General features: G+C 39.0%; 1 protein-coding gene across 5 annotated transcripts in view; it reads right to left on the bottom strand.

The window, feature by feature from the left end:
* CUL2 (cullin 2) overlaps nucleotides 1-24,733 on the bottom strand; it is an 80,925-nt gene that overhangs the window by 19,256 nt on the left and 36,936 nt on the right. For all 5 annotated transcript variants that reach the window (XM_003814779.5, XM_034930289.3, XM_034930288.3 and 2 more), the window contains 10 exons: nucleotides 20,634-20,716; nucleotides 15,729-15,825; nucleotides 15,523-15,633; nucleotides 9,881-10,043; nucleotides 6,134-6,258; nucleotides 4,132-4,239; nucleotides 3,401-3,460; nucleotides 2,457-2,585; nucleotides 2,266-2,352; nucleotides 453-605 (listed from right to left, as the gene is read on the bottom strand). In XM_003814779.5, coding sequence (XP_003814827.1) covers nucleotides 453-605; nucleotides 2,266-2,352; nucleotides 2,457-2,585; nucleotides 3,401-3,460; nucleotides 4,132-4,239; nucleotides 6,134-6,258; nucleotides 9,881-10,043; nucleotides 15,523-15,633; nucleotides 15,729-15,825; nucleotides 20,634-20,716 — 1,116 coding nt within the window. The remainder of the gene's footprint in view (nucleotides 1-452; nucleotides 606-2,265; nucleotides 2,353-2,456; nucleotides 2,586-3,400; nucleotides 3,461-4,131; nucleotides 4,240-6,133; nucleotides 6,259-9,880; nucleotides 10,044-15,522; nucleotides 15,634-15,728; nucleotides 15,826-20,633; nucleotides 20,717-24,733) is intronic.

A 24,733-nucleotide genomic window follows, 5' to 3' on the forward strand; every position in this document is an offset into this window, starting at 1 on the left:
TCCAAACTAATAGGACCTTTTTTTTTTTTTTTTTTTTTTTGAGATGGAGTCTCACTCCATCACCCAGGCTTCAATGCAGCGGCACGATCTCCGCTCACTGCAACCTCCGCCTCTGGGGTTCAAGCAATTCTCCTGCCTCTGCCTCCCCAGTAACTGGGATTACAGGCACGCACTACCACACCTGGCTAATTTTTGCATTTTTAGTAGAGACGGGTTTTCACATGTTGGCCAGGCTGGTCTGGAACTCCTGAGCTCAAGAGATCTGCCTGCTTTGGCCTCTGAAAGTGCTGGGATTACAGGCATAAGCCACCATGCCCAGCCCAAATCAATAGGACTTTAGAAGCCACAATCTACTCACAGAACCAAACGTAATCAGGCATCCATTTATGAATCATTTGTATCAACCTACTGAAATGATTAGTAAATGCTCATAGTAAAACACATATTCATACCTGTAGAACATATATTTGAAAACTAATTCCCAAATCTATTACTGTGTCTTGGTTTTTGATAAAATTGTTGAACTTATTGTTGAGATCAGCGCTGACACTCATATCTGTATACATCCGATGTAGCTTGCTGGTAAACTCATAACCACAGGCTTGCTATAAAAAAGTTTTAGGAAATACATGAATTCAAAAGAAAAATAATAAGTCATATTGGTTAATAATAATGTGTCGGTATTGCTAGGTCTTTGATCAAAGGTTCTTGCATATACACTTATACCCAAGGACTAGTAATATATTCTTCATAAGTCAAAGCAACTAATCAAAACCTTTCAAACTTTCTTTTTAAAGACATATTTTAAATAAGTGAATAAAAACCACCTATCTAGGAACAATAAATCTCCCCTTAAACAAAAACTTTTTTATACATTCATCTCTTATTTCAGCACTGCAAAATGCCCCGTTACTATACATAAGATACCTTAAAAGGATTTTATGTTGTGTTTTGTTTTAAAGACATGGGGTCTCACTGTTGCCCATGCTGCAACGCAGTGGCTATTCATTGGAGCCATCATGGGGCACTACAACTTCGAACGCCTGGGCTCAAGTGATCCTCCTATCTCACTCTCCCAGTAGCTGGGACTATTGGCACATGCCACAGCTGCTGGCTCTTATAAGGTTTACAGATAGTATCAAATGAAAGATTACATAAATGATTACTGGGAATACTCCAGCCTGTAGTCAATTGAAAAAGTTCTATTTAGGCATATTTTTAATAGCATCTACTGAGTGCTGAAGAAAACTATTTCTTTAAAATTATTCAAAATTCTGTTGTTACCAGGTTAGAAAATCTGAATCTCTAATCTTGAAATATAAAAAGCTCATTAACACTACTTTTTTTTTTGTAATTAATCTATTTAGAGGCAGAATCTTGCTCTGTCACTCAGGATGGAGTGCAGTGGTGTGATCATGGCTCACAGCAGCCTCGATGTCCCAGGCTCCAGCAATCCTCCCACCTCAGCCACCTGAGTAACTGGGACTAGAGGAACACACCACCAAGCCCAGCTAACTTTTGTATTTTTGGTAGAGACAGGGTTTTGCCATGTTTCCCAGGCTGGTCTTGAACTACTGAGCTCAAACAATCTACATGCCTTGGCCTCCCAAAGTGCTACTATTATAGGCATGAACCACCACACCTGGCCAACACTACTTTTAGAAATTAAAAATTAAGTTTCTTTTTGGAGGTTTAAAAAAGAGCACACAGCAACTGGGTGCAGTGGTGCACACCTATTGTCCCAGCTGCTCAGGAGGCTGAGGCGGGAGGATCGCTTGAGCCCAGGAGTTAGAGTCCAGCCTGGGCAACATAGTGAGACCCTATCTCTTAAAAAAAGAAAAGGAAAAAAAGGAATGCATATTATATTCAAAATGTCTACTATGCAAGAAAATTTATTGAATAACACAGGATAAATATGAACCTGCTACCACTTATCGGTATGTAAGCAAGCTGAAATGATGTAAAAATAAATTGAAATGGAATTGCACTCCAAAATCTGTACTTAAAGGAATATTTTAGGTGTATTCATTTATAAGTAGTAATAATCTTTTATCATTAATACTGATTATCTTGTGAATCTTCATATATAAACATATACATTTTGTCCTTTTAATACAGTATTTGTATATCCCACTGTGTGACTACACAAATACACATTTAACCAGATGAATTGTTTCCTGTTACTGTACACAATGCTGCAATGAACATCTTTATGTGCTTGTGAATGAATTTCTAGGACAATACCACATTAAAGACTTACATTACCTTTAATTTGTTGATCATGGCTTCTTCAGAGTCCATAGACATGGATAACCCATGAATTAAACGTTTTGCCAGCATTCTTGCGTAGAACTACATTTAAAAATATTTTAAAAGATTACTTCCTTTCTAATGATTTAGCATTCAGAAATAAAGTTGACTAAAATACAAATGAAACTTTTCTGTTCACAACATACCTTTTGAAAGACGTCCTTGTCATCAATGTATTTGAACACTGTGATGAAGCTCGTGAGCCTGTCTTCCACTTCATTCTCTGTCATCCCTTTCGCTGACTTCTTCAGTAAGTTGTCACAGTACTTAGCAAGCTCATGTAGAAATTGATAATAAATCTTACAAAGGGTGCTTCTGTATATATCACGCCTCAAAGGAGGCAAAGTGGTGATACAAGGTAAGATCAGTGGACAGAATTTTTGCTGTTTTTTTTAGAGACCGGGTCTTGCTCTGTTGCCAGGCTGGATTGCAGTGGACAAGATCATAGCTCACTGCAGCCTCAAACTCCTAGGCTCAAAGGATCCTCCTGCCTCAGCCTCCCAAGTAGTTGGGACTACAGGCATGCACAACCACACCAGGCTTCTAAAGCTTTATGTAATAATCATAAATGTAAACTAAATAAAATATACATCATAAGGTAAATTTTTAAAAAGAACAAGTCAAATATCAAATCATCACTTACTGACCAATAAAGCAACTGATATAAGTAATACAAATTTTTAAAAGAACACCTAGGTGAGTTTCGAGTGGTTTTATAATTTTTGACATTGAACAAGCACTTTAAAAAAAAGTTACAAAAATCTTGTAAGCAAGTTTCCTTCAAAGGTTACCCAAACTTTATCATCAGATTTCCTTTAGATTTCAGATGTAACAGAATCTACATGAAAAGTATTGCAAATTATTTCAAAGTAGATATACATTAAAACCCAAACTTTGTAAAATGGTTATTCTTTAAGACACATAGTATGTTGCGTTCCTTACATAAATGCCAAACTATATACAATGTAGATAATTTTCCTTCTATTTTTCTGAAAAATGCTACAAAAACCAAATTAATTTGATATTCTGAGTTTTCATTTTCTAATACTGACTTTTCATAAGATTACTTTTCAGCAACCACCAAACTTACCAGTTCAGGTGCTTTGCAAACAGACTTAGGTTCTCTGTAATTTACAACTGACGTAAGGGCCTGAATAAAAAAACACGCCATAATTAACCACCAGCCATAGGGAAAAAGTACAGCTAGTTCAATATAAGCCATAATCTGTACATCCAAAAATTACCCCGCCACATAAAACACAGCATTGCGGGTAGTTTGTTAATATTTTCATGCCTAACATGGTAGACTCCTCTGACTTTATTCTCTAATTACAAAATATCTATATATCCTGTTGCTATTCCAAGATACTCTGTAACTCATTATCGAAATTTGAACAGATAAAATAACGTTACTTAAAAAAAAACTTACAATCTTGTAAGCAGCTTTCCTTTAACGTATGCAAAAGTTCATGTAAAACATATCTATTCTCTTTTCAAATATTATTCAATATAGCCTAAGTATTATGGCCAAAGAAAAAAAATCAGTACTAAAAATTGCAAAATTATGCATGTCTATCCAGAACATATCAGATTAAAAATTCCCCTTATATAGCATAATCATGGGACATTCTACAAGCATTCAATTTAACTATTCAGTTAATAATTTAAAAATTATATTATTTCTATTTTGAATTTCATATCAAAATTACTTAATCTCCACGTCTACATCAGAAACCTCATACTAGAATTCTAATCTTGAAACTGCCTAAAGAATGATAGAGTTTTATGTACATATATAGTATATATGTATTTAAAACTTACCTTATCCAACGCACTCATAAAATGCTGATCACCATTCAAAACAGTGTTGATAAGCTGAACAAATTTACCATGCACTTCCAAAACTGACTCCACAAATAGTGTTGGCATCTAAAAATGAAATAAAAGTACAAAACCACATTTTAAGAGGTTCAAGGATATCCAAACTATGAGGTTTATTAGACTTATTAGTAAATTATTCCTCAAGGAAATTGTTTCACACATGCACACTTCTCAGAAAATGGTTTTAGCTAAGACAGTCTTAGAAATTTACAACTTTGGTGTTGAAGGCCGGGCACAGTGGCTCACGCCTGTAATCCCAGCACTTCTGGGAGGCTGAGGCGGGCGGATCATGAGGTCAGGAGATCGAGACCATCCTGTCCAACATGGTGAAACCCCATCTCTACTAAAAATACAAAAAAATTAGCCAGACGTGGTGGCGTCCACCTGTAATCCCAGCTACACGGGAGGCTGAGGCAGGGGAACTGCTGGAACCAGGGAGGTGGAGGTTGCAGTGAGCAGAGATCGCACCACTGCACTCCAGCTTGGGCGACAGAGTGAGACTCCGTCTCAGAAAAACAACAATAACAACAAAAAAAAAAAAAAAAAGAAAGAAAGAAAATAGCTTGTCATTCAACACAACAAGCTGTCATAGACTGTCTAGTACCTGTCAGAAGAACCCACCAAAAGCATACTTTTCTACTGTGTTGGAATAACTTATCTTAAGGATAACAAGACCTGAACTACCAGGTCTATCACTTTCATACAGGCTTAAATAAGCAAAGACTGCCTGCAAAGTCACTAAAGGCTGAGAGAAAGGAGAGTTAAAAAGCCAATAATCCTGAGAACAGAGACCCCTTGAGCTCGGCAAGACAATCCCTCACATCTCAGAGAGAAGAAATACCTAATAGTACAAAAGTGAGTTTTCCCCCTTAATGGAGATAACCATGAAGAAGTTACTACCTAAGACTTAACTAAGTCAGCTGGATTTGAGTCTACCACAAATGTATTCACTTATGTTTCCATCTCCCAGCCTTGACACAAAATTCTATGCTCTATGCCCAATGTCATTGGACATGGAATCTATAAACGTAATAATGTAAACTAGTAAGTTTGACAAATAATAGAGTAATAAACCTGAATACTATAAACTAATAGTTCTACAAAAAATAGAAAACTGTGGTAAAGGGAATTTGAAGAAATAAAAAAATAGAAAACTTACACATTATTGTGGCATAACATAAAAACTAAAAATTATTACTTGCCAAAGACCAATCTGCAGCTAAGGTAACAGCCTCTAAAAAGTGCTCCTGAACAGTGACGTCTATACACAAATACTATCTTATAGATGAAGGGCAAACAGCTCTACTTAAGAAGAGATAGTAACATTTGAAGTTATTTCTCTCTTGCTCATCAAACATTACCAGTAATAACAAGATTTGGTGATGGGAAAGACAAACTGTTACAGTACAAACTGTTACAGTCATGTGATTGGCAAAGTATTCGAGAATGATGAGTATTAGGGATATGAGGGTTATTGTTTTGGGTATTTGGGGCAGCAAGCATATACTTACAGAAGATTATTTTAATCTAAATTTGCTTCCTGGACAACCAAATTCAGAGGATATGGAAAGGAGGCAAATTGCAAGTCGTCTATATTACCACTGATTAATACTACTACCATGACAACAAACTACGTTATCAATGCCAATTACACAAAAACACAGTTATTTAAAAATGGCGAGCTTATTTTCCTGTGGAAAGTTAACAACTGTTCAATGGACACCCTCCGTATGGCTAAGCAGCAGCCTATCAATAGCTTTCTAATAATCTGATAATTCCAAAATGAGTCCAACAAATTCTAGGTTTAAAACATTTGAATAAAGACATTTCTTTCGTTGGCATGGTAAGACTTTTTCTTTCATCTTTCAAAACAATAAAGTCAAAGGAAAGGCTCCACGATGGATCTGATTAGGAGGAAAACGCAGTTCCCCACACAACTCACGTTATCCTGAGTAAGGTTGCTGGTTGCTCGAAGGCCCTCATCATGGATGTGGTTTTGCAGCTCCTGAATCATATGAGGTAAACCAGTGGACACAGCACGGAGTAAGACGTACATATTTGCCATGTCTGAGAGGAAAAAGACATCTGAGGGTTAACTCCCAAATATTTTCATTTATTAGGTAATATATGGATCCAAGTGCAGGAGTACAATATACGGATCCAAGTGCAGAGCACCCAGAGAAACGTCCCCCATTCCCAACCTCCCAGCCACCCAAGCCCCTCTCCCCACAGGAAAGGGATGTGGTTATTTAACATCTTCCCAAAGATATTTTGTGCAAATTCAAGTGAATACATATATTCTTCCCTTTGCCCCTTTTAATACAGTGTACTGTATTTTGTATATTATTTGTAGCTTCAGAACACATTTTAACTTAGTGGTCTTTTCCTATCAGTACACAAAGCATTTCTATGTATTTTACAGCTGCACAGTACTCCATTATGTGGATATAATTCCTTAACAATTGATGGAAATTTAGGTGGTTTCCAGTCTCTTGATATTGCAATGTTGCAATCAATAATCTTATACATGAGCAAGAATATATGCAATATAAGTTCCCAAAAGTGAGGTTACTGTGTCAAAGTTTAATCTTGTAGACAGATCCTTCTAACCACAGCTGCCAACAGCAGAGAGTTCCTTTGCCAACAATGTGTTACCAAATGTTTTGATCTCTAACACTGGGAGGTGAATAATGATCTCTCAGTGTAGTAGGTTTAATTTTAAACGTTTCATTAAAGCATCATACATATAAAGTATACAAACCATAAGTGTATATCTTACTGAATTATCACAAGTGAACACACAACACACCCATGTAATCACACGCAGGATACGAAACAGGCATTACCTACACCCAGGAGTCCCCTTCATGCCTCCTTCCAATCACACACTCTTGCTCCTCTGCAAAGGTAACCACTGCTGTGACTTCTAAATCACAGATGAGTTTGAACTACGTATAAAAATGGGATCACACAATTCTTTTGTGTCTGGCTTCTTGTGTTCAACAACATGTGTATAAGGATCATCTATGTTGTTGTACATGGCTTTAATTTGTTCATTTCCACTCCTCTATAATATTCCATTGTATGAATATACTGTACTATTCTACAGTAACTGGACATTTGAGCTGTTCCAGTTTATGGAGCTATTACAAACACTAATATGAACATTCCTGTATGTCTTTTTGTATATATGTCCAGGCATTGGCAGTGGGGAGGTAAAGCTGGGGGGGTGGTTATATGTTTAGGAGAACTGCTGGATCATAAAATATGCATAATATATCCCACTTAGCGGTCAGTGCCAGTTTCCCAAAGTAGTTGCATCAATTTATACTCTCACTTCAGTGTTCAACAAGTTCCTGCTACTTCACATTTCTTTCTATGTTTATTGGCCATCTGGGTATCTTCTATTCTGCAGTGCCTGTTTTTTGACCATTTTATATTTTGGATATAAATCTTTAGTATTGCAGGTACATTACCCTATAACTGTCTTCTGATGATCCAGTGGTTTTAATGGCTTTTTTTGAGACAGGGTCTTACTCTGTCACCCAGGCTGGAGTGCAGTGGCAGGATCTCGGCTCACTGCAACCACCACCTCCCAGATTCAAGTGATCCTCCCACCTCAGCCTCCCAAGTAGATGGGACCACAGGTGCACACCACCCCGCCTGGCTAATGCTTGTATTTTTTTGCAGAGATGGGATACTGTCATGTTGCCCAGGCTGGTGTTGTACTCCTGAGCTCAAGCAATCTTCCTCCCTCTTAATGGCCTTTTAATAATCCAAAGTTTTTCATTTTAATGTAGTTCACTGGATCAATCGTTCCTTTGTGGTTAGGGCTTTTTGTGTCCTATTTAAAATATCTTTTCCCTATCTCAAGGTTATGAAGATATTCTCCTATATTATCTTCTAGAAGTGTTATTTTTTTACCTTGTACATTTAGATAAAAAACTCTATAGTGAATTGATTTTGTATATGGTATCTTGAGGTAGTGATCAAATTTCATTTTCTTCTGAAATGGATATCCAGTTGACTGAGCAATGCGTGTTGAAAAGACCATCTTTTACCTGCTGCTCTGCAGCGCCACCTTGGTCTTACATCAAGCGGCCACATATGCTTCGGTTGTTTCTAGGATCTCTTATTTTATTAGGATATCTGTCTGTCCTTGTACCAATGCCTCACTGTCTTAATTACTATAGGTTTTACAATAAGTCTTGCTGGTCATTAAAGTCTTTCCATGCTACTCTTCAAGACAGTGACTTTCGGAATTAAAATGAAATTATTGGGTTTTGACTACATTGCCCTGGATCTATGAAATTAATGTTGCTGTAAAAAACACGGGGCCAACGGTGGTGGCTCGTGTCTATAATCCCAGCACTTTGGGAGGCCAAGGCAGGTGGATCACGAGCTCAGGAGTTCGAGACCAGCCGGCCAACATAGTGAAACCTCGTCTCTACTAAAAATACAAAAATTAGCCAGGTGTGGGGGCAGATGCCTGTAGTCCCAGCTACTCAGGAGGCTGAGGCAGGAGAATCGCTTGAACCCAGGAGGCAGAGGTTATAGTGAACAGAGATCGCGCCACTGCATTATAGCCTGGGCCACAGAGCGGGACTCTGTCTCAAAAAACAAAAACAAAAAACCTGATTAATGGCCGGGCGCGGTGACTCACACCTGTAATCCCAGCACTTTGGGAGGCCGGGGCAAGCAGATTATCTGAGGTCAGGAGCTCAAGACCAGGAGGCCAACATGGTGACACCCCGTCTCTACTAAAAATACAAAAATTAGCTGGATGTGATGGCATGCACCTGCAATCCCAGCTACTTGGGAGGCTGGGGCAGAATTGCTTGAACCTGGGAGGCGGGGGTTGCAATGAGCCAAGATCATGCCATTGCACTCCAGCCTGGGCGACGGAGCGAGACTCCATCTCAAAAAAATTAATTAATTAAATAAAATATACATATTTATTATCTTTCCTCCCTATAAAAGTAATGCATGTTTTTTGTTTTTTTAAAAATCAGAGAGGCCGGGCGCAGTGGCTCACGCCTGTAATCCCAGCACTTTGGGAGGCTGAGGCGGGCGGACCACAAGGTCAGGAGTCCGAGACCAGCCTGACCAACATGGTGAAACCCTGTCTCTACTAAAAGTACAAAAAAATTAGCCAGGTGTGGTGATGAGCGCCTGTAACCCCAGCTACTCAGGAGTCTGAGGCAGGAGAATCACTTGAATCTGGGAGGCGGAGGTTGCAGCGAGCCAAGAGCACGCCGCTGCACTCCAGCCTGGGCGACAGAGTGAGACTCTGTCTCAAAAAAAAAAAAAAAAAAAAATCAGATATAGCTGATTTTTTATATTATATAAATTATTACATTTATTACATAATATTTGTATTTCCTTTTTATAGTCTTTGCCTTTATTCCTACTGTTTATCAGGAATTCTAAATGCATTAAGGAAATTAGCTCTTGTAATATATAAAAATGTATAAACACAATTTCCCACTTTTTCTTCTGATTTTAGAACACTCTTTGAAAACACTTTCCTAAAATAGTCTTTCAAAATAAAGTATTAATAATCTGTAAAAGGTTATTTAAAATATTTTAAAGACTATTACTAAAATAGGCATTAAATCAAGGGTGACTAGAAGATGATATAAAAGGTGGATTTATAATTTAATTTCTACTCATGTTTGGTGTCACTTACCATTTTTTTTCTCTTGTCGAATGATATTATGACATTCTGCATGTAAAAACTGTAAGTGGTCTGCTACCATTCGTTGTTGACATTCATGAATCACTTTAGTATATGAACTTGGATGTAGGTATTTTCGACATCGAATTTCTTCATCTTTTAATCTACCTAGAACCTATAAAAATATTTTCTTACAGTCATGAACACAAAGTTTTACTATGAGGAAAAATCTGTAATATCAGCAAGTAACTCGGCCAAATTTTAATGGCTGAATTAAACACGGCAAAGGTAATAAGGGTTACATAAGCAATTTAAACCCACATTCTATAAATCATTTCAAATTTTTATTTAAGCTACTAGCTGTCATCTACATTCCACCAGTCTTATAAGCAAGAACTAAAGTTAAATAGTCTGCATTTTGTCTTCATTTACCTACACCATTCATCCTATTACATGGACAACATAACATGTAACAGGAAAAGTGGGTACAGATTATTAAATTCAGAACAGGTGATCTCTGTATGAATAACTATCAAACTAAAAAATAAATTATATTGAAATCAAGTAGATGAATCTAATTATTTTACGTTGGTTTCTCTTCTTGTAAATGGAACTGTATGTGCATGATAGTTAACTACCATATTAAAGATTTAATTAAAATTTTTTAAAGTAGGGGCTGGACATGGTGGCTCACACCTGTAATCCCAGTACTTTGGGAGGCCAAGGCAGGTGGATCATCTGAGGTCAGGAGTTTGAGACCAGCATGGCCAATATGGCGAAACTCTGTCTCTACTAAAAATATAAAAATTAGCTGGGCATGCCTGTAATCCCAGCTCCTTGGGAGGCCAGGGCAAGAGAATCACTTCATCCCGGGAGGTGGGGGTTGTAATGAGCCAAGATCGCACCACTGCACTCCAGCCTGTGTGACAGAGTGAGACACTGTCTCAAAAAAATAAAAATAAGGCCAAGCAAGGTGGCTCATGCCTGCAATCCCAGCACTTTGGGAGGCCGAGGTGGGTGGATCACATGAGGTCAGGAGTTTGAGACTAGCCTGGCCAACATGGTGAAACCCCGTCTCTACAAAAATACAAAAAATTAGCCAGGTGTGGTGGCAGGTGCCTGTAGCACCAGCTACTCGGGAGGCTGAGGCAGAAGAACCGCTTGAACCCAGGAGGAGGAGGTTGCAGTGAGCCGACATCACGCCACTGCACTCTAGCCTAGGCAATAAGAGCGAGGCTCTGTCTCAAAAAATAAATATAAATAAAAAATAAAAAATTTGAAAGTAAATATACATTTAGTCATAGTCAAGTATGTCAATCAAGACTTTTATTAAAGTTTATCCTACATAAAGCGCTGAGCTACAAATAACACTGGTTAATATTAACAAGAACTAGCCCATAAGGAAAATAACCAAAGAATTTGACTAATTTCTATCTCAAGACAAAACAACAACATATACACAGACAAATGCACCGGCTTGGAAACACTCTGGAACATAAAGCTGTGTAATTAGAGTTTCTGAAATTAAGTGTTCCCGGGGAACTACATACACCTGGCACTTTGGAGAGTGCTGCTGAGTTGGCCTGGGCACAAGGAGTGAAAATCATTCCTGGAAAGCGGATCAGAAATTTTCAATAAAAATGAGGCTCCAGACAGTAGGTTCCCACAGTCCTGTCTTTCCTATTGTGCGACCCTTTGAAGCCAGGAGTTCAGGGCAAAGTCACAGACTCAGGTCGGGCAAGAAGGGGTCTAGAGCAGCAGTCCCTAACCTTTTAGGCAGCAGGCTCTGCTTTTGTGGAAGACATTTTTTCCACAGACGGAGTGCGGGCGGCATTGGTGGGGGCAGGTGGCTTCCAGGTGAAGTATTCCACCTCAGATCCTCAGGCATTAGATTCTTCTAAAGAGCGCACATCCTAGACCCCTTGCATGCAGAGTTCACAATGGAGTTTGCGCTCTGTGAGAATCTATGAGAATCTAATGCTGCTGCTGATGTGACAGGAGGCGGAGCTCAGGCAGTAGGTAATGCTCACACAGTGGCTGCTCACTCCCTGCTGTGCAGCCCGGTTCCTCCTAACAGGACACAAGTCAGTACTGGTCCTCCCCAGTTCCTAACAGGCCACAGGTCAGTACTGGTCCTCAGCCTGAGGGTCGGGGACCCCTGGTCTAGAGGACAAAAGTGTTCACCACATATTACATCAGCTAAGAAAGGCACTTTGATTAACAATAAATCCTTTAAGGGCTATTTTTATAACAAAAAGGATTAAGTCTATTAGTCATTCAGAGCATACTATAGTGACTTTAATCTGCTTGCCAAGTTAATGCAACAGGAATTACAGTGGGTCTGAGAGAGGTGAAGGAGGATGAAAGAAGGAAAAAATAAAATAATGATAACTTTGGAGAGAGAGGCGCATATCAAGAGAAACATAGAGAAGGTTGGACTGCCCCAGTGCAGGGCTTCGAACAGCTGTAAAACCCCTGGGGGAAAGAAAGGCCAAAGCTATAAGAGGAACGCAGCAAGGAGGCAGGAAGGCTGTACTGACTCATTCCCCAATTAACTAAATGGAGAGCAAAGCCCAGGGTTTTGCCCTTGAAGCTAATATGGTCCAACATTATTTCCTGAAATGAGCTTTTCTTTTTCTTTCTTTTGTCAGACAGGATCTCGCTCTCTCGCCCAGGCAGGAGGGCAGTGGTGCAATCTCGGCTCACTGCAACTTCCGCCTCTCGGGCTCAAGTGATCTTCCCACCTCAGCGTCCCAAGAGCTATGACCAGACGACTACACCACCATGTGTGGCTAGTTTTTTAATTTTTTGTAGAGATGGGGTTTTGCCAAGTTGCCCAGGCTTGTCTTGAACTCCTGGACTTGCGTAATCTGCACGCCTCAGCCTCCCAAAGTGCTGCAATTACAGGTCTGAGCCACCGTGCCCAGCCTGAAATAAGCTTTTCTAATAAACACTCTTTTCCAAACATAATTTATTCCAATGTCCCTCCCTCCCTTTTAACACCTTGAGATGTAATTTACATATTAAATAATTCACCCATTTAAAGTGTGCAATTCAATGGTTTTGGTATATTACATTATCAATGTTTTTAAATTGTGGTAAAAACATAGATAATAAAATTTACATTAGCCATTTTTATGTGGGCAATTCAGTGGCATTAAATAACGCTCACTATGTTGTGTAATCACCCCCATTGTCTACTTCCAAATATTTTTCATTACCCCATCAGAAACTTTATAATCATTAAGTAACAACTCCTCACATCCTCCTCCCCTGATAACCTCTAATCTACCTTCTGTCCTTTTGAATTTGTCTGTTCTAGATATTTCCTATAAATTGAACCACAGAATATTTGCCCTTTTGTGTCTGTCTTTTTCCACTTAGCATAACATTTTCATGGTTCATCCATGTTGTATCATGTATAACTTCAATCCTTTTTAAAGACTGTGTGGTGTTGTGATATATAAGTACATTGGTTTTCATCTGTGGTTCCTGGTTCATAACTCCCTTAGCCCTAGTTACAGTCTTTAGTTATAATGTTGAGTGTGTTAGGTCTCAGGAAACAGAATTTCTCTCCTACTCTCCTTTCACCTGCCTCAAGGCAGGACTCTAATCTTGCCCTACCTTTCTGACTGTGGGTCACAAGACCCTCCCCAGAGAAAGCCCCACCCTGTACACTGGGGGAAAGACTACTGACATCATGAAGCTTCCACAAAAATCCAAGAAGACTGGGTTCCACAGGGATAGAAGCTCCTGCACTCATGGTGATTTCAGACCTTCCCTTATGTATCTCCTCAAGTGGTTGTTTATTTGTATCCTCTAAAATATCCTTCTTAATGAACTAGTAAACATTAAGTGAGTGTTTCCCTAAGTTCTGTGAGCTGCTCTAGCAAATTAATGGAACCCAAACAGTGTACTGTAGGACTTCAACTTGAAAGCCAGTCGGTCAGTAGTCCGGAGGCCCAGACTTGTGACTGGTGTCTGGGGGTGTGCAGGGCAGTCTTGGAGACTCAGTCCCCAAACTGTGGGATTGGCCACTATCTCAAGTAGATGGTGTTAGAGTTGAACTGGAGGACACCTAGCTGGTGTCTGCTGCTTGGTGTGTGGGAGAAGAGAGCCACACCTTTGTTTACAGAAGCCTTCTGTGCTAATGATTGTTGCTGTGGTGTGAGAGTAGAGGAAAAACATGGTTTGAGAGAGTTTTTCACTACACACGATGAATAATATTCCAATGCACGTATGTATCACATTTTGCTTATTCTTTCAACTTCTAACAGACATCTGGGCTATTGCCACCACTTGCCAGTGGCATCTTTTTGACAGCCAGATAGAGCAAAGTGCATGTATCACAGATAATCTGTGTGTGATTCTTGGGGCTGGATCTAGAGGCTTCAACAGAAGTCTAAGGTGCAATAAGGGCTAAGAGCTTAGAACCACTGATCTAGTGTAACCTGAACTTAATTGATGGGGGAAAAGTTCCAGATAATTTGCTCAGGGGACAGAGCTAACTAGTAAGAAAAGCAGGAAGATAATCAAATAACTAAGACCTCTAGATCTGGGCTTTGTGGATGACACAACAGTGTATCGGTAAGCACGGATGCTTTGTGACTTGTGGCCTAGGGATGTAGGATGACAGCTCATCCACTTAAACTACTCGACCTTTCTTGGCTACATAAACTAACACAAACCATCCCAAAATAAAATGCTTGAAATCCAACACTGCAGATTTAAAAACCTGGCTAGAAGTTCTAATATATCTTACATATGGTGGTTTAATTTGTATGACCACTTTTTTCTTCTACTACTGAGAAAATAAACATGGGATTTAACATATGATAACCAATATGTACTGGTTTAGTGATCAATTAAAATTTCTTGGCTGGGTGCAATGGCTCACATCTAAAATCCCAGCACTTTGGGAGGCTGAGGCAGGAGGACTGCTCAAGTTGAGGAGTTCTGAGACCAGCCTGGGCAACACAGCAAGACCCCATCTCTATAACAAATTTTAAAAGTTGCTGGGCGTGGTGGTGTGTGCCTGTAGTCCCAGCTACTTCGTAGGCTGAGACAGGAGGACCACTTGAGCCTGGGAGCCATGATCAAGCCACTGCACTCTAGTCTGGGCACCAGAGCAAGACCACATCTCCAAAAAAAAAAAAAAAAAAAACACCTCACGTGGGGTTGTCTCTCAGCCTTTCAAGAACTTAACAGACCAAAAGAGTGACTCATCCAAATGTCTAGAATTACTATATTTTCCTCATATTTTTCCTCTCATTTTAAAGGAAGAAAAAAACCTCAACACAGAGCTTCTGCACTTATCCTATTCTCTAAACTAACCACTAAGCATGAAATCCAGTATAAACTGATTATTCTGCCAAGAATGTGCATATATATTAATTTCAAGGACAAGTAAACCAAGCAGTCAGGATTTATCAAAAAGCATCAATTATGATGAAAACTGGAAGGGTATTGTAAAGAGCAATGACCTACCAATCGATATTATATAATAACTGTAACTCAGAGTTAATGATTAAATAGATTAAATAAACAGAATATTTTTCCACCAAAAAACAAAACAAGAAAACTAAGAACGATGTTAAATAAAACCAGGCCAGATACAAAATAGATAAATGTATTCGATATGTTTTATTTCTTACCTTTTCCATATACTGTGAGCAGTTTGATTCTTGTAATAAATTTGAAGCTTCTTGTTTGTAATACTCTCCTGTTTCAGTCAGAAAGGGAGACTCAAAGATTTCCTGATAAAACTGAATAAATCAATTACATCATATTAGAAGAAATTAGAACAAGCAGTTTAAGAAATTAACAGTCTGATTATTTGTTTTTAAAGGAGGCTGTTTACCTTTAAGGGGAATTTTTTCTTATACTGTTCAACATGAACAAAGGAGTTAATAACCCCATGGATTACTTTCTGGTTTGGGTCTTCTCCACCACGATCACTAAAACAAGGTATAACACAAAATATTCTTGAGAATACAAATTATCTATGGAAATATACCAAAATATGCCAAAATATGGCTCCTTATTCCATTGGTCTAATCAAAGTGTAAAGAACTATAAAAAGGTACATGCATGAATCTTAACAATGATTTTTTTTATATCACAGCTGAGTTAATATTCATGATAGTTAATGTATACATTAGATGTCATTTCAAGAAATAAAAAGAAAACTGATTGTAAAGTTCAAAATACTATGTCAGTAATAAGATAACACTTCTTTAATTTTAACAAAGTAGATACGAGCCCATCAATTCAAAACTTTAATACTGGCGGTTAAGAATGCTTGATTTTCACTCACCACAAACTACAAAGTCTTAATCATATTAAGACATGTAGGGGAAATGTTAGCTTTTCTAATAAAAGGAATATGAAATAGAACCAGGCACCGTGGCTCATGCCTGTAATCCCAACACTTTGGGAGGCCAAGGTGGGAGAATCCCTGAGTGCTGAATTTGTGAGCTGCCTGGGCAATAGAGCGAGACCTCATTCAAAAAAAAAATTAGCCATGCATGGTGGCACACACCTGTGGTCCCAGCTACTCTGGAGGCTGAGGTGGGATGATCCCTTGAGTCCTGAGTTTGAGACTAGCCTGGGCAACATAGCAAGACCCCATACAAAAAAAAAAAAAAACAACTTAGCTGTGCATGGTGGCACATGCTTGTGGTCCCAGCTACTCTGGAGGCTGAGGTGGGAGGATCGTTTGAGCCCAGGAGGAGTCGAGGCTACAGTGAGCCATGATTGCACCACTGCACTCCAGCCTGGGTGACAGAGCAAGACCCTGTCTCAAAAATTAAAAAATAAAAATAAAAATAAAATAGAAAAAAAGTTTGCTTAAAGCCACAGTAAAATAATCTAGCTCTAAATTGGGATTTTGTGACTCTAGTACCAATGCTCAAATCAAACCATTATGGTTTACCTCACTACACACTCTTCCAACCTACTTTAAAATAATTTCTTCTTTGCATTAATAATGTCACAAAGAGAGCAACAGAAAACTTATTATCATCATTCCCTAGTAAGAGCTTGTTGCTCTATATATAGGATGTAAGAATTTTCTATCATTGAAGAAAAGCATCAAGGAAAAGCATCCAGGCAATTACCTTTACATACTAGAGTCCTTCCCTGCCTCTGAACCCCTCTAGTCCTCTTTGATTCTTCCTTTAATTATTTGGATATTCTGAGAAATATTTTTTGGACATGAATTAATATGGCTACAGTAATTCTGTCAGTCATAGAGAATCTTGATATCTTGATATCACTGACTAGTTCATATAATAAGGTCACACATGTGAGCTCATTTCCTTGGCTTGGGTCACATGCGTGACCTCACATAAGCCCACATTCAATCTGGTGAAATACTGATCTGAACTGTTACCTATTTTCTCATGTTCTGCTTATGGTGGAAGAACAGATACTGTGGAGGACATACTGGCAAAACTCTAAGTATACACACCCTATGACCCCAAGCAAACATCTGCATATGTGTACAACAGAAACAAGAGTGGTGTTAGTGGAAAAACTGGAAGGAACCTAATATACGCCACTAGGAGAAGAGTTTAATAAAGTGAGGTAGGCCTCTCTAGTTTAAGTCTGAGTTCATCCTGGTAAAGTTTAAAAAGCTAACTGGTCACCTAAGGATGACAGCAAACCAACTCATTATCTTAAAAACTGGGTTATTGGCCAGGCGCAGTGGCTCACACTGGTAATCCCAGCACTTTAGGAGGCTGAGGTGGGCAGATCATCTGAGGTCGGGAGTTAGAGAGCAGCCTGGCCAACATGGTGAAATCCAGTCTCCACTAAAAATACAAAAATTAGCTGGGCATGGTGGCACATGTCTATAATCCCAGCTGCTCAGGAGGCTGAGGTAGGAAAATTGCTTGAACCTGGGAGGAGGAGGTTACAGTGAGCCAAGATCGTGCCACGGCATTCTAGCCTGGGCAACAGAGTGAGACTCTGTCTCAAAACAAAACAAAACAAAAAAAACAAAAACAAAAAACTGGGTTATTAAAAAGGAAAGAAACAAACAGTTATTTTGCTTTTCCTATATGAACTCTACCATTGGGTAACTAAACAGTAGGTGAGAAGAAGCATATCTTGATAAAATTTTCCAGGTAATAAAGAAGAACAAAATGATAGATAGCTCTAACAAGCAGCTCTATAATATGCTGACTAAATTACTAATTTCTTCATTTCCTTTAACTGACATTCCCACCTAGAAAACAATTTTAAATATCAGGAATTCTATTCACTGTAAAAGAAAGATGTGGCTCACATCAGAAACCCTACCTCAACCTCCATATTTGCTTAATTCTCTATGATAGTTCCTCAATTCTGTGAGTGAACACATTAGACTACAATAAAAAATAATTTGGTTAAAGATTTCTGGGCCAGGCGCAGTGGCTCACGCCTGTAATCCCAGCACTTTGGAAGGCCGAGGCGGGTGGATCACGAGGTCAGGAGATAGAGACCATCCTGGCTAAAACGGTGAAACCCCGTCTCCACTTAAAAAAAAAAAAATAGCCGGGTGTGGTGGCGCGCGTCTGTAGTCCCAGCTACTCCGGAGGCTGAGGCAGAAGAATCGCTTGAACCCAGCAGGCAGAAGTTGCAATGAGCTAAGATCGTGCGATTGCACTCCAACCTGGGCGACAGAGCAAGACTGTCTCAAAAAAAAAAAAATAATAATAATACAGGCATAAAGGCCGGGTGCGGTGGCTCACTCCTGTAATCCCCGCACTTTTGGAGGCCAAGAAAGTTGGATCTCTTGAGGTAGGAGCTCGAGACCAACCTGGCCAACATGGTGAAAACCGGTCTCTACTAAAAATACAAAAATTAGCAGGGCGTGGTGGTGCCCAGCTACTCGGGAGGCTGAGGCAGGAGAATTGCTTGAACCCAGGAGGCGGAGGCTGCAGTGAGCTGAAATCATGTCACCGCACTCCAGCCTAGGAGACAGAGTGGGAATCCTGTCTCAAAAAAAAAAAGGAAAAAAGGACAGGCATAATGAATTCAGAGTTAGATTAGCCCAGATGTGAATCCCTAGAATTATTATTAGATGGAGGCTGGAGTCAAATGATCTGAGTCAGATCACCACCATTGACTTTTGCATGTCAAGTATGTCATGCATGTAAAATGGTGACACTAATAGTATTAGCCTTCCAGTGTTGTGAGGATTAAATGGGAAGATGGATGTAAAATTTTTAGCACAATGCTTGGTATGTAGTTCCCATGTTTAATTTCTATTATTAATATACCTTAGTTTCATTAACTTTAACATGCAAAACTCTACCTAAGAGAGCTGTCATGAAGAATAAGTGAGATCTTAGTAAAGCATGTGAAACAATGCTTTAATGGAAGCCGATTATAACAACAAAAATAAGACAAGCAGACCAGATAATCTATCTTTTCCAGAACTAACATGCTTTAGTTGTATTATTTTTCTTACATTGTTTCCTTCATTTTTTATCATATTGATTTTTAGCAAACTAACAATCACACTTAAAAATTTACTAGGTTGGGACAAAATTATATTAAAAAAGATATTTCACAAAAGTACATTTAGAAAGTATAACAGTATTGTCATTATACTTTTAAATACTTGAATTCCAAGTCAAAAGAAAAGTTAGTATATTTTAGCAGGAGAAATTATATTAGAACTTAGAAGTTTTGTTGGGAGTGTTCTTTTAGTTCACAGTTTTGTAAAGAAAAGAGGAAGAAAAACAACGGGTTACACCCTACTGCTTCAGTATTGCCTTTCCTCTCCAGCTCTCTATCTCTAAAAACAATGGAATCACTCAAACGGTCAGTGACAATTTTTAAAAATCAAGTTACTAGTTGTTACCACCTACTTTCTATTGGGTATTAAAAATTTAAAAATATTCTCTTATCTTCTTATGTGAGGCATAGGGGTGGGTGTGTGTGTTTAATCCCTTACTTCCTCCCAGGAGTCCCATACTAAATACCACGGCTTTGACAAAGTATTCCTCATATAAAAAAAACTCCTTATTTAGGTCTTCTTGATGAGCACAGATATAGGTGGAGTGGCCATTATTACACTACAATTCACTGGTCTAGATAATTCCTATAACATCAGTTCCAGTAACCTGGAATTTACTGGATATATATTTGTGTGACTGACAGAGTGCTTCTGAGAGTCTTTGAGCCAGAGCTAATCCAAGGATGTTCTATTCTAGACTCCACAGGAAAATGTTCTTTGTACTAAATTGTATTCACACAGCACTAGGGTAAAAAGTGTTAACCACTCTGAGCCATGGGTAGAGTGGGAAACCATTTTCCCATAAATTTATCTCACAGACTTAGGCAAGTTATTGATTATAACACTGAGGCTAAGAGGTAGCCAACTAACTAGAAGAATGTCTTCCTGAATAGGTGGTCCTCACGAGGATTTAAACAGGTAATATGTACAAGCAACTCAGGGCACTGCCTAGAAAGTCTAAGAGTTTTCAGCTCTGAAAAGCAATAAGTCACTTCCCTCAGATACTTATTTATATACTAAGCATATTAGGGTATAAGAAAAGACCAGAGCTCCCCCCACCAAAAAGAAAAAAAAAAGAAAGAAGAAGAAGAAGAAAATAAAACAACTTAAAAAATGCTGGCATTGGAAGTAAAATGAGGCTCATTACAGTAAAACCAGCCCCAAGGCTAGTCACTGGCTCTGCAATTGTACACTATTTTAAAACCATATCAAACAACAAAATAAAATTGACTCAGTAAGATAAATGTCAGCACTCACTTTTTGATTTCTCGGAGCAGCATTCGGATAAGGATGGCCTGAAGTGGTTCAACCATCAATTTCCTCCACATATCCAATGCTAGCTGCCAGGAAAAACGAAAATCATCAGGGCTGAATTACTTAGTATATGTTTAACATTGCCTCAAGGTTTTTTTAACTAAAAATACTCATCAAAAGAAGTATTTATACTAATACTTCAAAATTCAAATAAAACCTGAACAAAAATTTAAAAACTCAAAGAAAACAAATTTCTAATTTGAAATATCAGTGACCACTCTACTAGCCTTATCAACATTAAGGTTTTATTATTAGTTGAAAATCTTAAGAAATAATTGATTATTATAAAACCTTAATTTAGGCCAGGTACAGTGGGTCACGTCTGTAATCCCAGCACTTTGGGAGGCCGAGGTGGGCACATCACGAGGTCAGGAGATCAAGACCATCCTGGCAAACATGGCAAAACCCTGTCTCTACTAAAAATACAAAAATGAGCCTGGTGTGGTGGCATGCGCCTGTAATCCCAGCTACTCGGGAGGCTGAGGCAGGAGAATTGCTTGAACCTGGGAGGTGGAGATTGCAGTGAGCCCAGATCGTGCCACTGCACTCCAGCCTGGTGACAGTGCGAGACTCCGTCTCAAAAAAAAAAAAAAAAAAACTTAATTTTTTGATTGTTAAAATGCTCAACACTATAAATGGGCTATAGATACCTAGACCGTAACAGAAACAAAGGATTTATGTTAAATGAAATAATGTGATTTGGCTGTAGACTGATTTTTTTAATTATGAAAAATTTTATACCAACATAAAAAGAGCAAGTCGGTTAAAAGAGTAATAAAACATTCCTGTATTCACTACCCAGTTTAAGAAATACAACTTCATCATTACCATTGTCCCAGATATCCTCCTCCTTTCCCCTCAGGTTATTACAATCCACAATTTTGTGAAACCCATCCAGTGGAAACATACAGCCATAGCTCAATCATTGGCACTGCTATACAGCATCCTGTTGTATAAATACGCCATGATTTATTTTTCCACTCTACTGCTGATGACTGCTGATGTGTCTGTGATTCCTATTTTCTGCTACTGGAAACAATGCTGTGATTCCTGTATGCATCATTTGGCCCACATAAGCAACAGATTCTCTGATATACATCTACAAGTTGAGATCCTGTACTGAACAATCAAGTGCTCATGCAGCTTTACTAAATCAAGCCAAATGATTTTCCAATTTATACTTGCATAGCAAAGCACAAGATTTCCCATTAGTCCCCATCCTTGACAACAAGTGGTACTGCCAGGCTTTAGTCAAATTTTGCCAGTCTGCTGGACATAAAATAGTGTCTCCTTGGCCAGGCACAGTGGCTCACGCCTGTAATCCCAGCACTTTGGGAGGCCGAGACGGGCGGATCACGAGGTCAGGAGATTGAAACCATCCTGGCTAACAGGGTGAAACCCCATCTCTACTAAAAATACAAAAAATTAGCGGGGCGTCGTGGCGGGTGCCTGCAGTCCCAGCTATGCGGGAGGCTGAGGCAGGAGAACGGTGTGAACCCGGGAGGCGGAGCTTGCAGTGAGCCGAGATCGCGCCACTGCACTCCCGCCCAGGTGACAGAGCGAGACTCCGTCTCAAAAAAGAAAAAAAAACCGGCCAGGCACGGTGGCTCACGCCTGTAATCCCAGCACTTTGGGAGGCCGAGGCGGGCGGATCACAAGGTCAGGAGATGGAGACCATCCTGGCTAACATAGTGAAACCCCGTCTCTACTAAAAATACAAAAAATTAGCCGGGCGAGGTGGCGGGCGCCTGTAGTCCCAGCTACTCGGGAGGCTGAGGCAGGAGAATGGCGTGAACCGGACGGGCGGAGCCTGCAGTGAGCCGAGATCGTGCCACTGCACTCCAGCCTGGGCGACAGCAAGACTCCGTCTCAAAACAACAACAACAACAACAACAAAAAATAGTGTCTCCTTGTGGTTTTAACTCTCATTTTACTGAATGAAGCTGGGAATTCTTTAATGTTTATTGTCCATTTTGGGTTCTTCCCTGTGAAACGCCCATTCCTAATTTTGCCCGTTAGTCTGTTAAAGTTTGTCTTGTTCTTAATAAAAGCTAGAGTTTTTTATATATTGTGGAAATTAATCCCTTGAAAGTTTCACAGTCTGTCCCAGTAAATCAACTGCTCGGTTTCTTTATTGTGTTTTGGTAAAAATATATTAAAGTTTAATATACTCAAATTTACCAATCTTCTTTATCATGGGTATTTTTTAAGAAATCCTTCTCTGCCCTAAGGTAATAGGCATATGTGTGGTCCTACTCTGCCTTCCAAGTTTTCAAGCTTTGCCTTTCACATTTAGGCCTTTAAACTTCAAATATATTTTCCCCACATAGAGTATAAATTATTCCAGTACTGAAAACCAATTTTTTGTTTGTTTGACTCTTCTCTTTTTCCACCCTAACTACATCCAGATAGGCTGTTGCTAGCCTCCCTATTGTTTCCCTAGGGTAATTTTACTCTGATCCATTGGTAATTAAGCATCTGTCTTCCCACAAGGAACACTGTTCAAGTTTTGCCTTTCTTTCTTAATAGCATGAATGGGGGTTGGGGAGGCAATACATGAAAAACTGGTATTTTACTCATGTGGTGGAAGGGCAAACTGGTAAAGGCCCTTCTGAAAGGCAATGGGGCAGAGCTGCGAAACTTCAGGATGTGCTTTGACAGAGGCTCCACTTCCTGACACCCAGTCTATAAAAAGTTCTGCCCATGTACCAAGAGATACACATAAATATAACTCCATGAGCGTAAGATTTTTCTCTATTTTGTTCACTGTTGTATTCAACATATATAACACAGACGGGTTCAAAAATACTTAATGAATGAATAAATGAATAGTGGTGTTCACTGCAGTGTTGTTTGTAATAACAAAAAATTAAAAATTGGGGGGCGCGGTGGCTCATACCTGTAATCCCAGCACTTTGAGAAGCGGAGGCAGGCGGATCACAAGGTCAGGAGATCGAGACTGGCTAACACGGTGAAACCCCGCCTCTACTAAATATACAAAAAATTAGCCGGGAGTGGTGGCAGGCGCCTGTAGTCCCAGCTACTTGGGAGGCTGAGGCAGGAGACTAGTGTGAACCTGGGAGGCAGAGCTTGCAGTGAGCCAAGATCGCACCACTGCACTCCAGCCTGGGTGACACAGCGAGACTCCGTCTCAAAAAAAAAAAAAAAAAAATTAAGGGGATAGTTTAAAAAATTATTCTGTATCTCTACAGAATATTAAGCTTTCACAAAAAACAAACTTATGTAAAAAGACAGACACTAACAAATAACAAAAAAAAGGCAAGAAATATAGGCTGTAGAACTTTATGTGTGCCATTTTATCGCAGTTTGAAAAATAAAATCAAAACTGCTGTGTGTGTGTGTGTATGTAAATATTTATAAATACACAGGTAAAGTTCAGAAAAGATGCGAACTAAATTGTTTACAGTGATTTTCTGGGAAGAGAAGTGTGCTTGACAGTGCTGGTGATAAGGGAATGATTTATTCACTTACAATGCTACTAACTAAAAGCAACTACTGTTAATATTTTGGTATTTCTCATTGATCTTTTTCTCTATATCATCTTTTCCCTATAATTGTATTTGTATTCAACATATACCTATAATTTTGTGTCCAAATTTTTCATAAACAATGTCCCCTTTGTTAAAGTTTCTATGAACAATTTTCTGCTATTAATTTATCCATTTGCCTACTTTTATAACAAAATCATATCATATATAATACATTCTTCTTCCATGCTTTTTATTGCTGAATGTTGGATGCTGAAATTTTACACTGTTCAGCCATTAGGCACCCTATTAACAATGATTGCAAAGAATACTTTTAAACATTAAACTCTTTTCTCATATTTATTATTTTCCAAGTATGGATCACTAGGCTTAGGACTTGGGATTACTTGGTCAAAAGGTATTAAGTATTTTAAACTGTACTGAAAGAAAGACACTGATCAATTTCTTTCGGAAAGGATTACACTACCTTAAATGTCTCCTAATGCTGCCTCTTAGCCTGTTTATTTCCTTCATTAACATAAATCACAAGTTAAC

This window comes from Pan paniscus, chromosome 8 (genome assembly GCF_029289425.2).
Source record: "Pan paniscus chromosome 8, NHGRI_mPanPan1-v2.0_pri, whole genome shotgun sequence".
Lineage (NCBI taxonomy): Eukaryota > Metazoa > Chordata > Mammalia > Primates > Hominidae > Pan > Pan paniscus.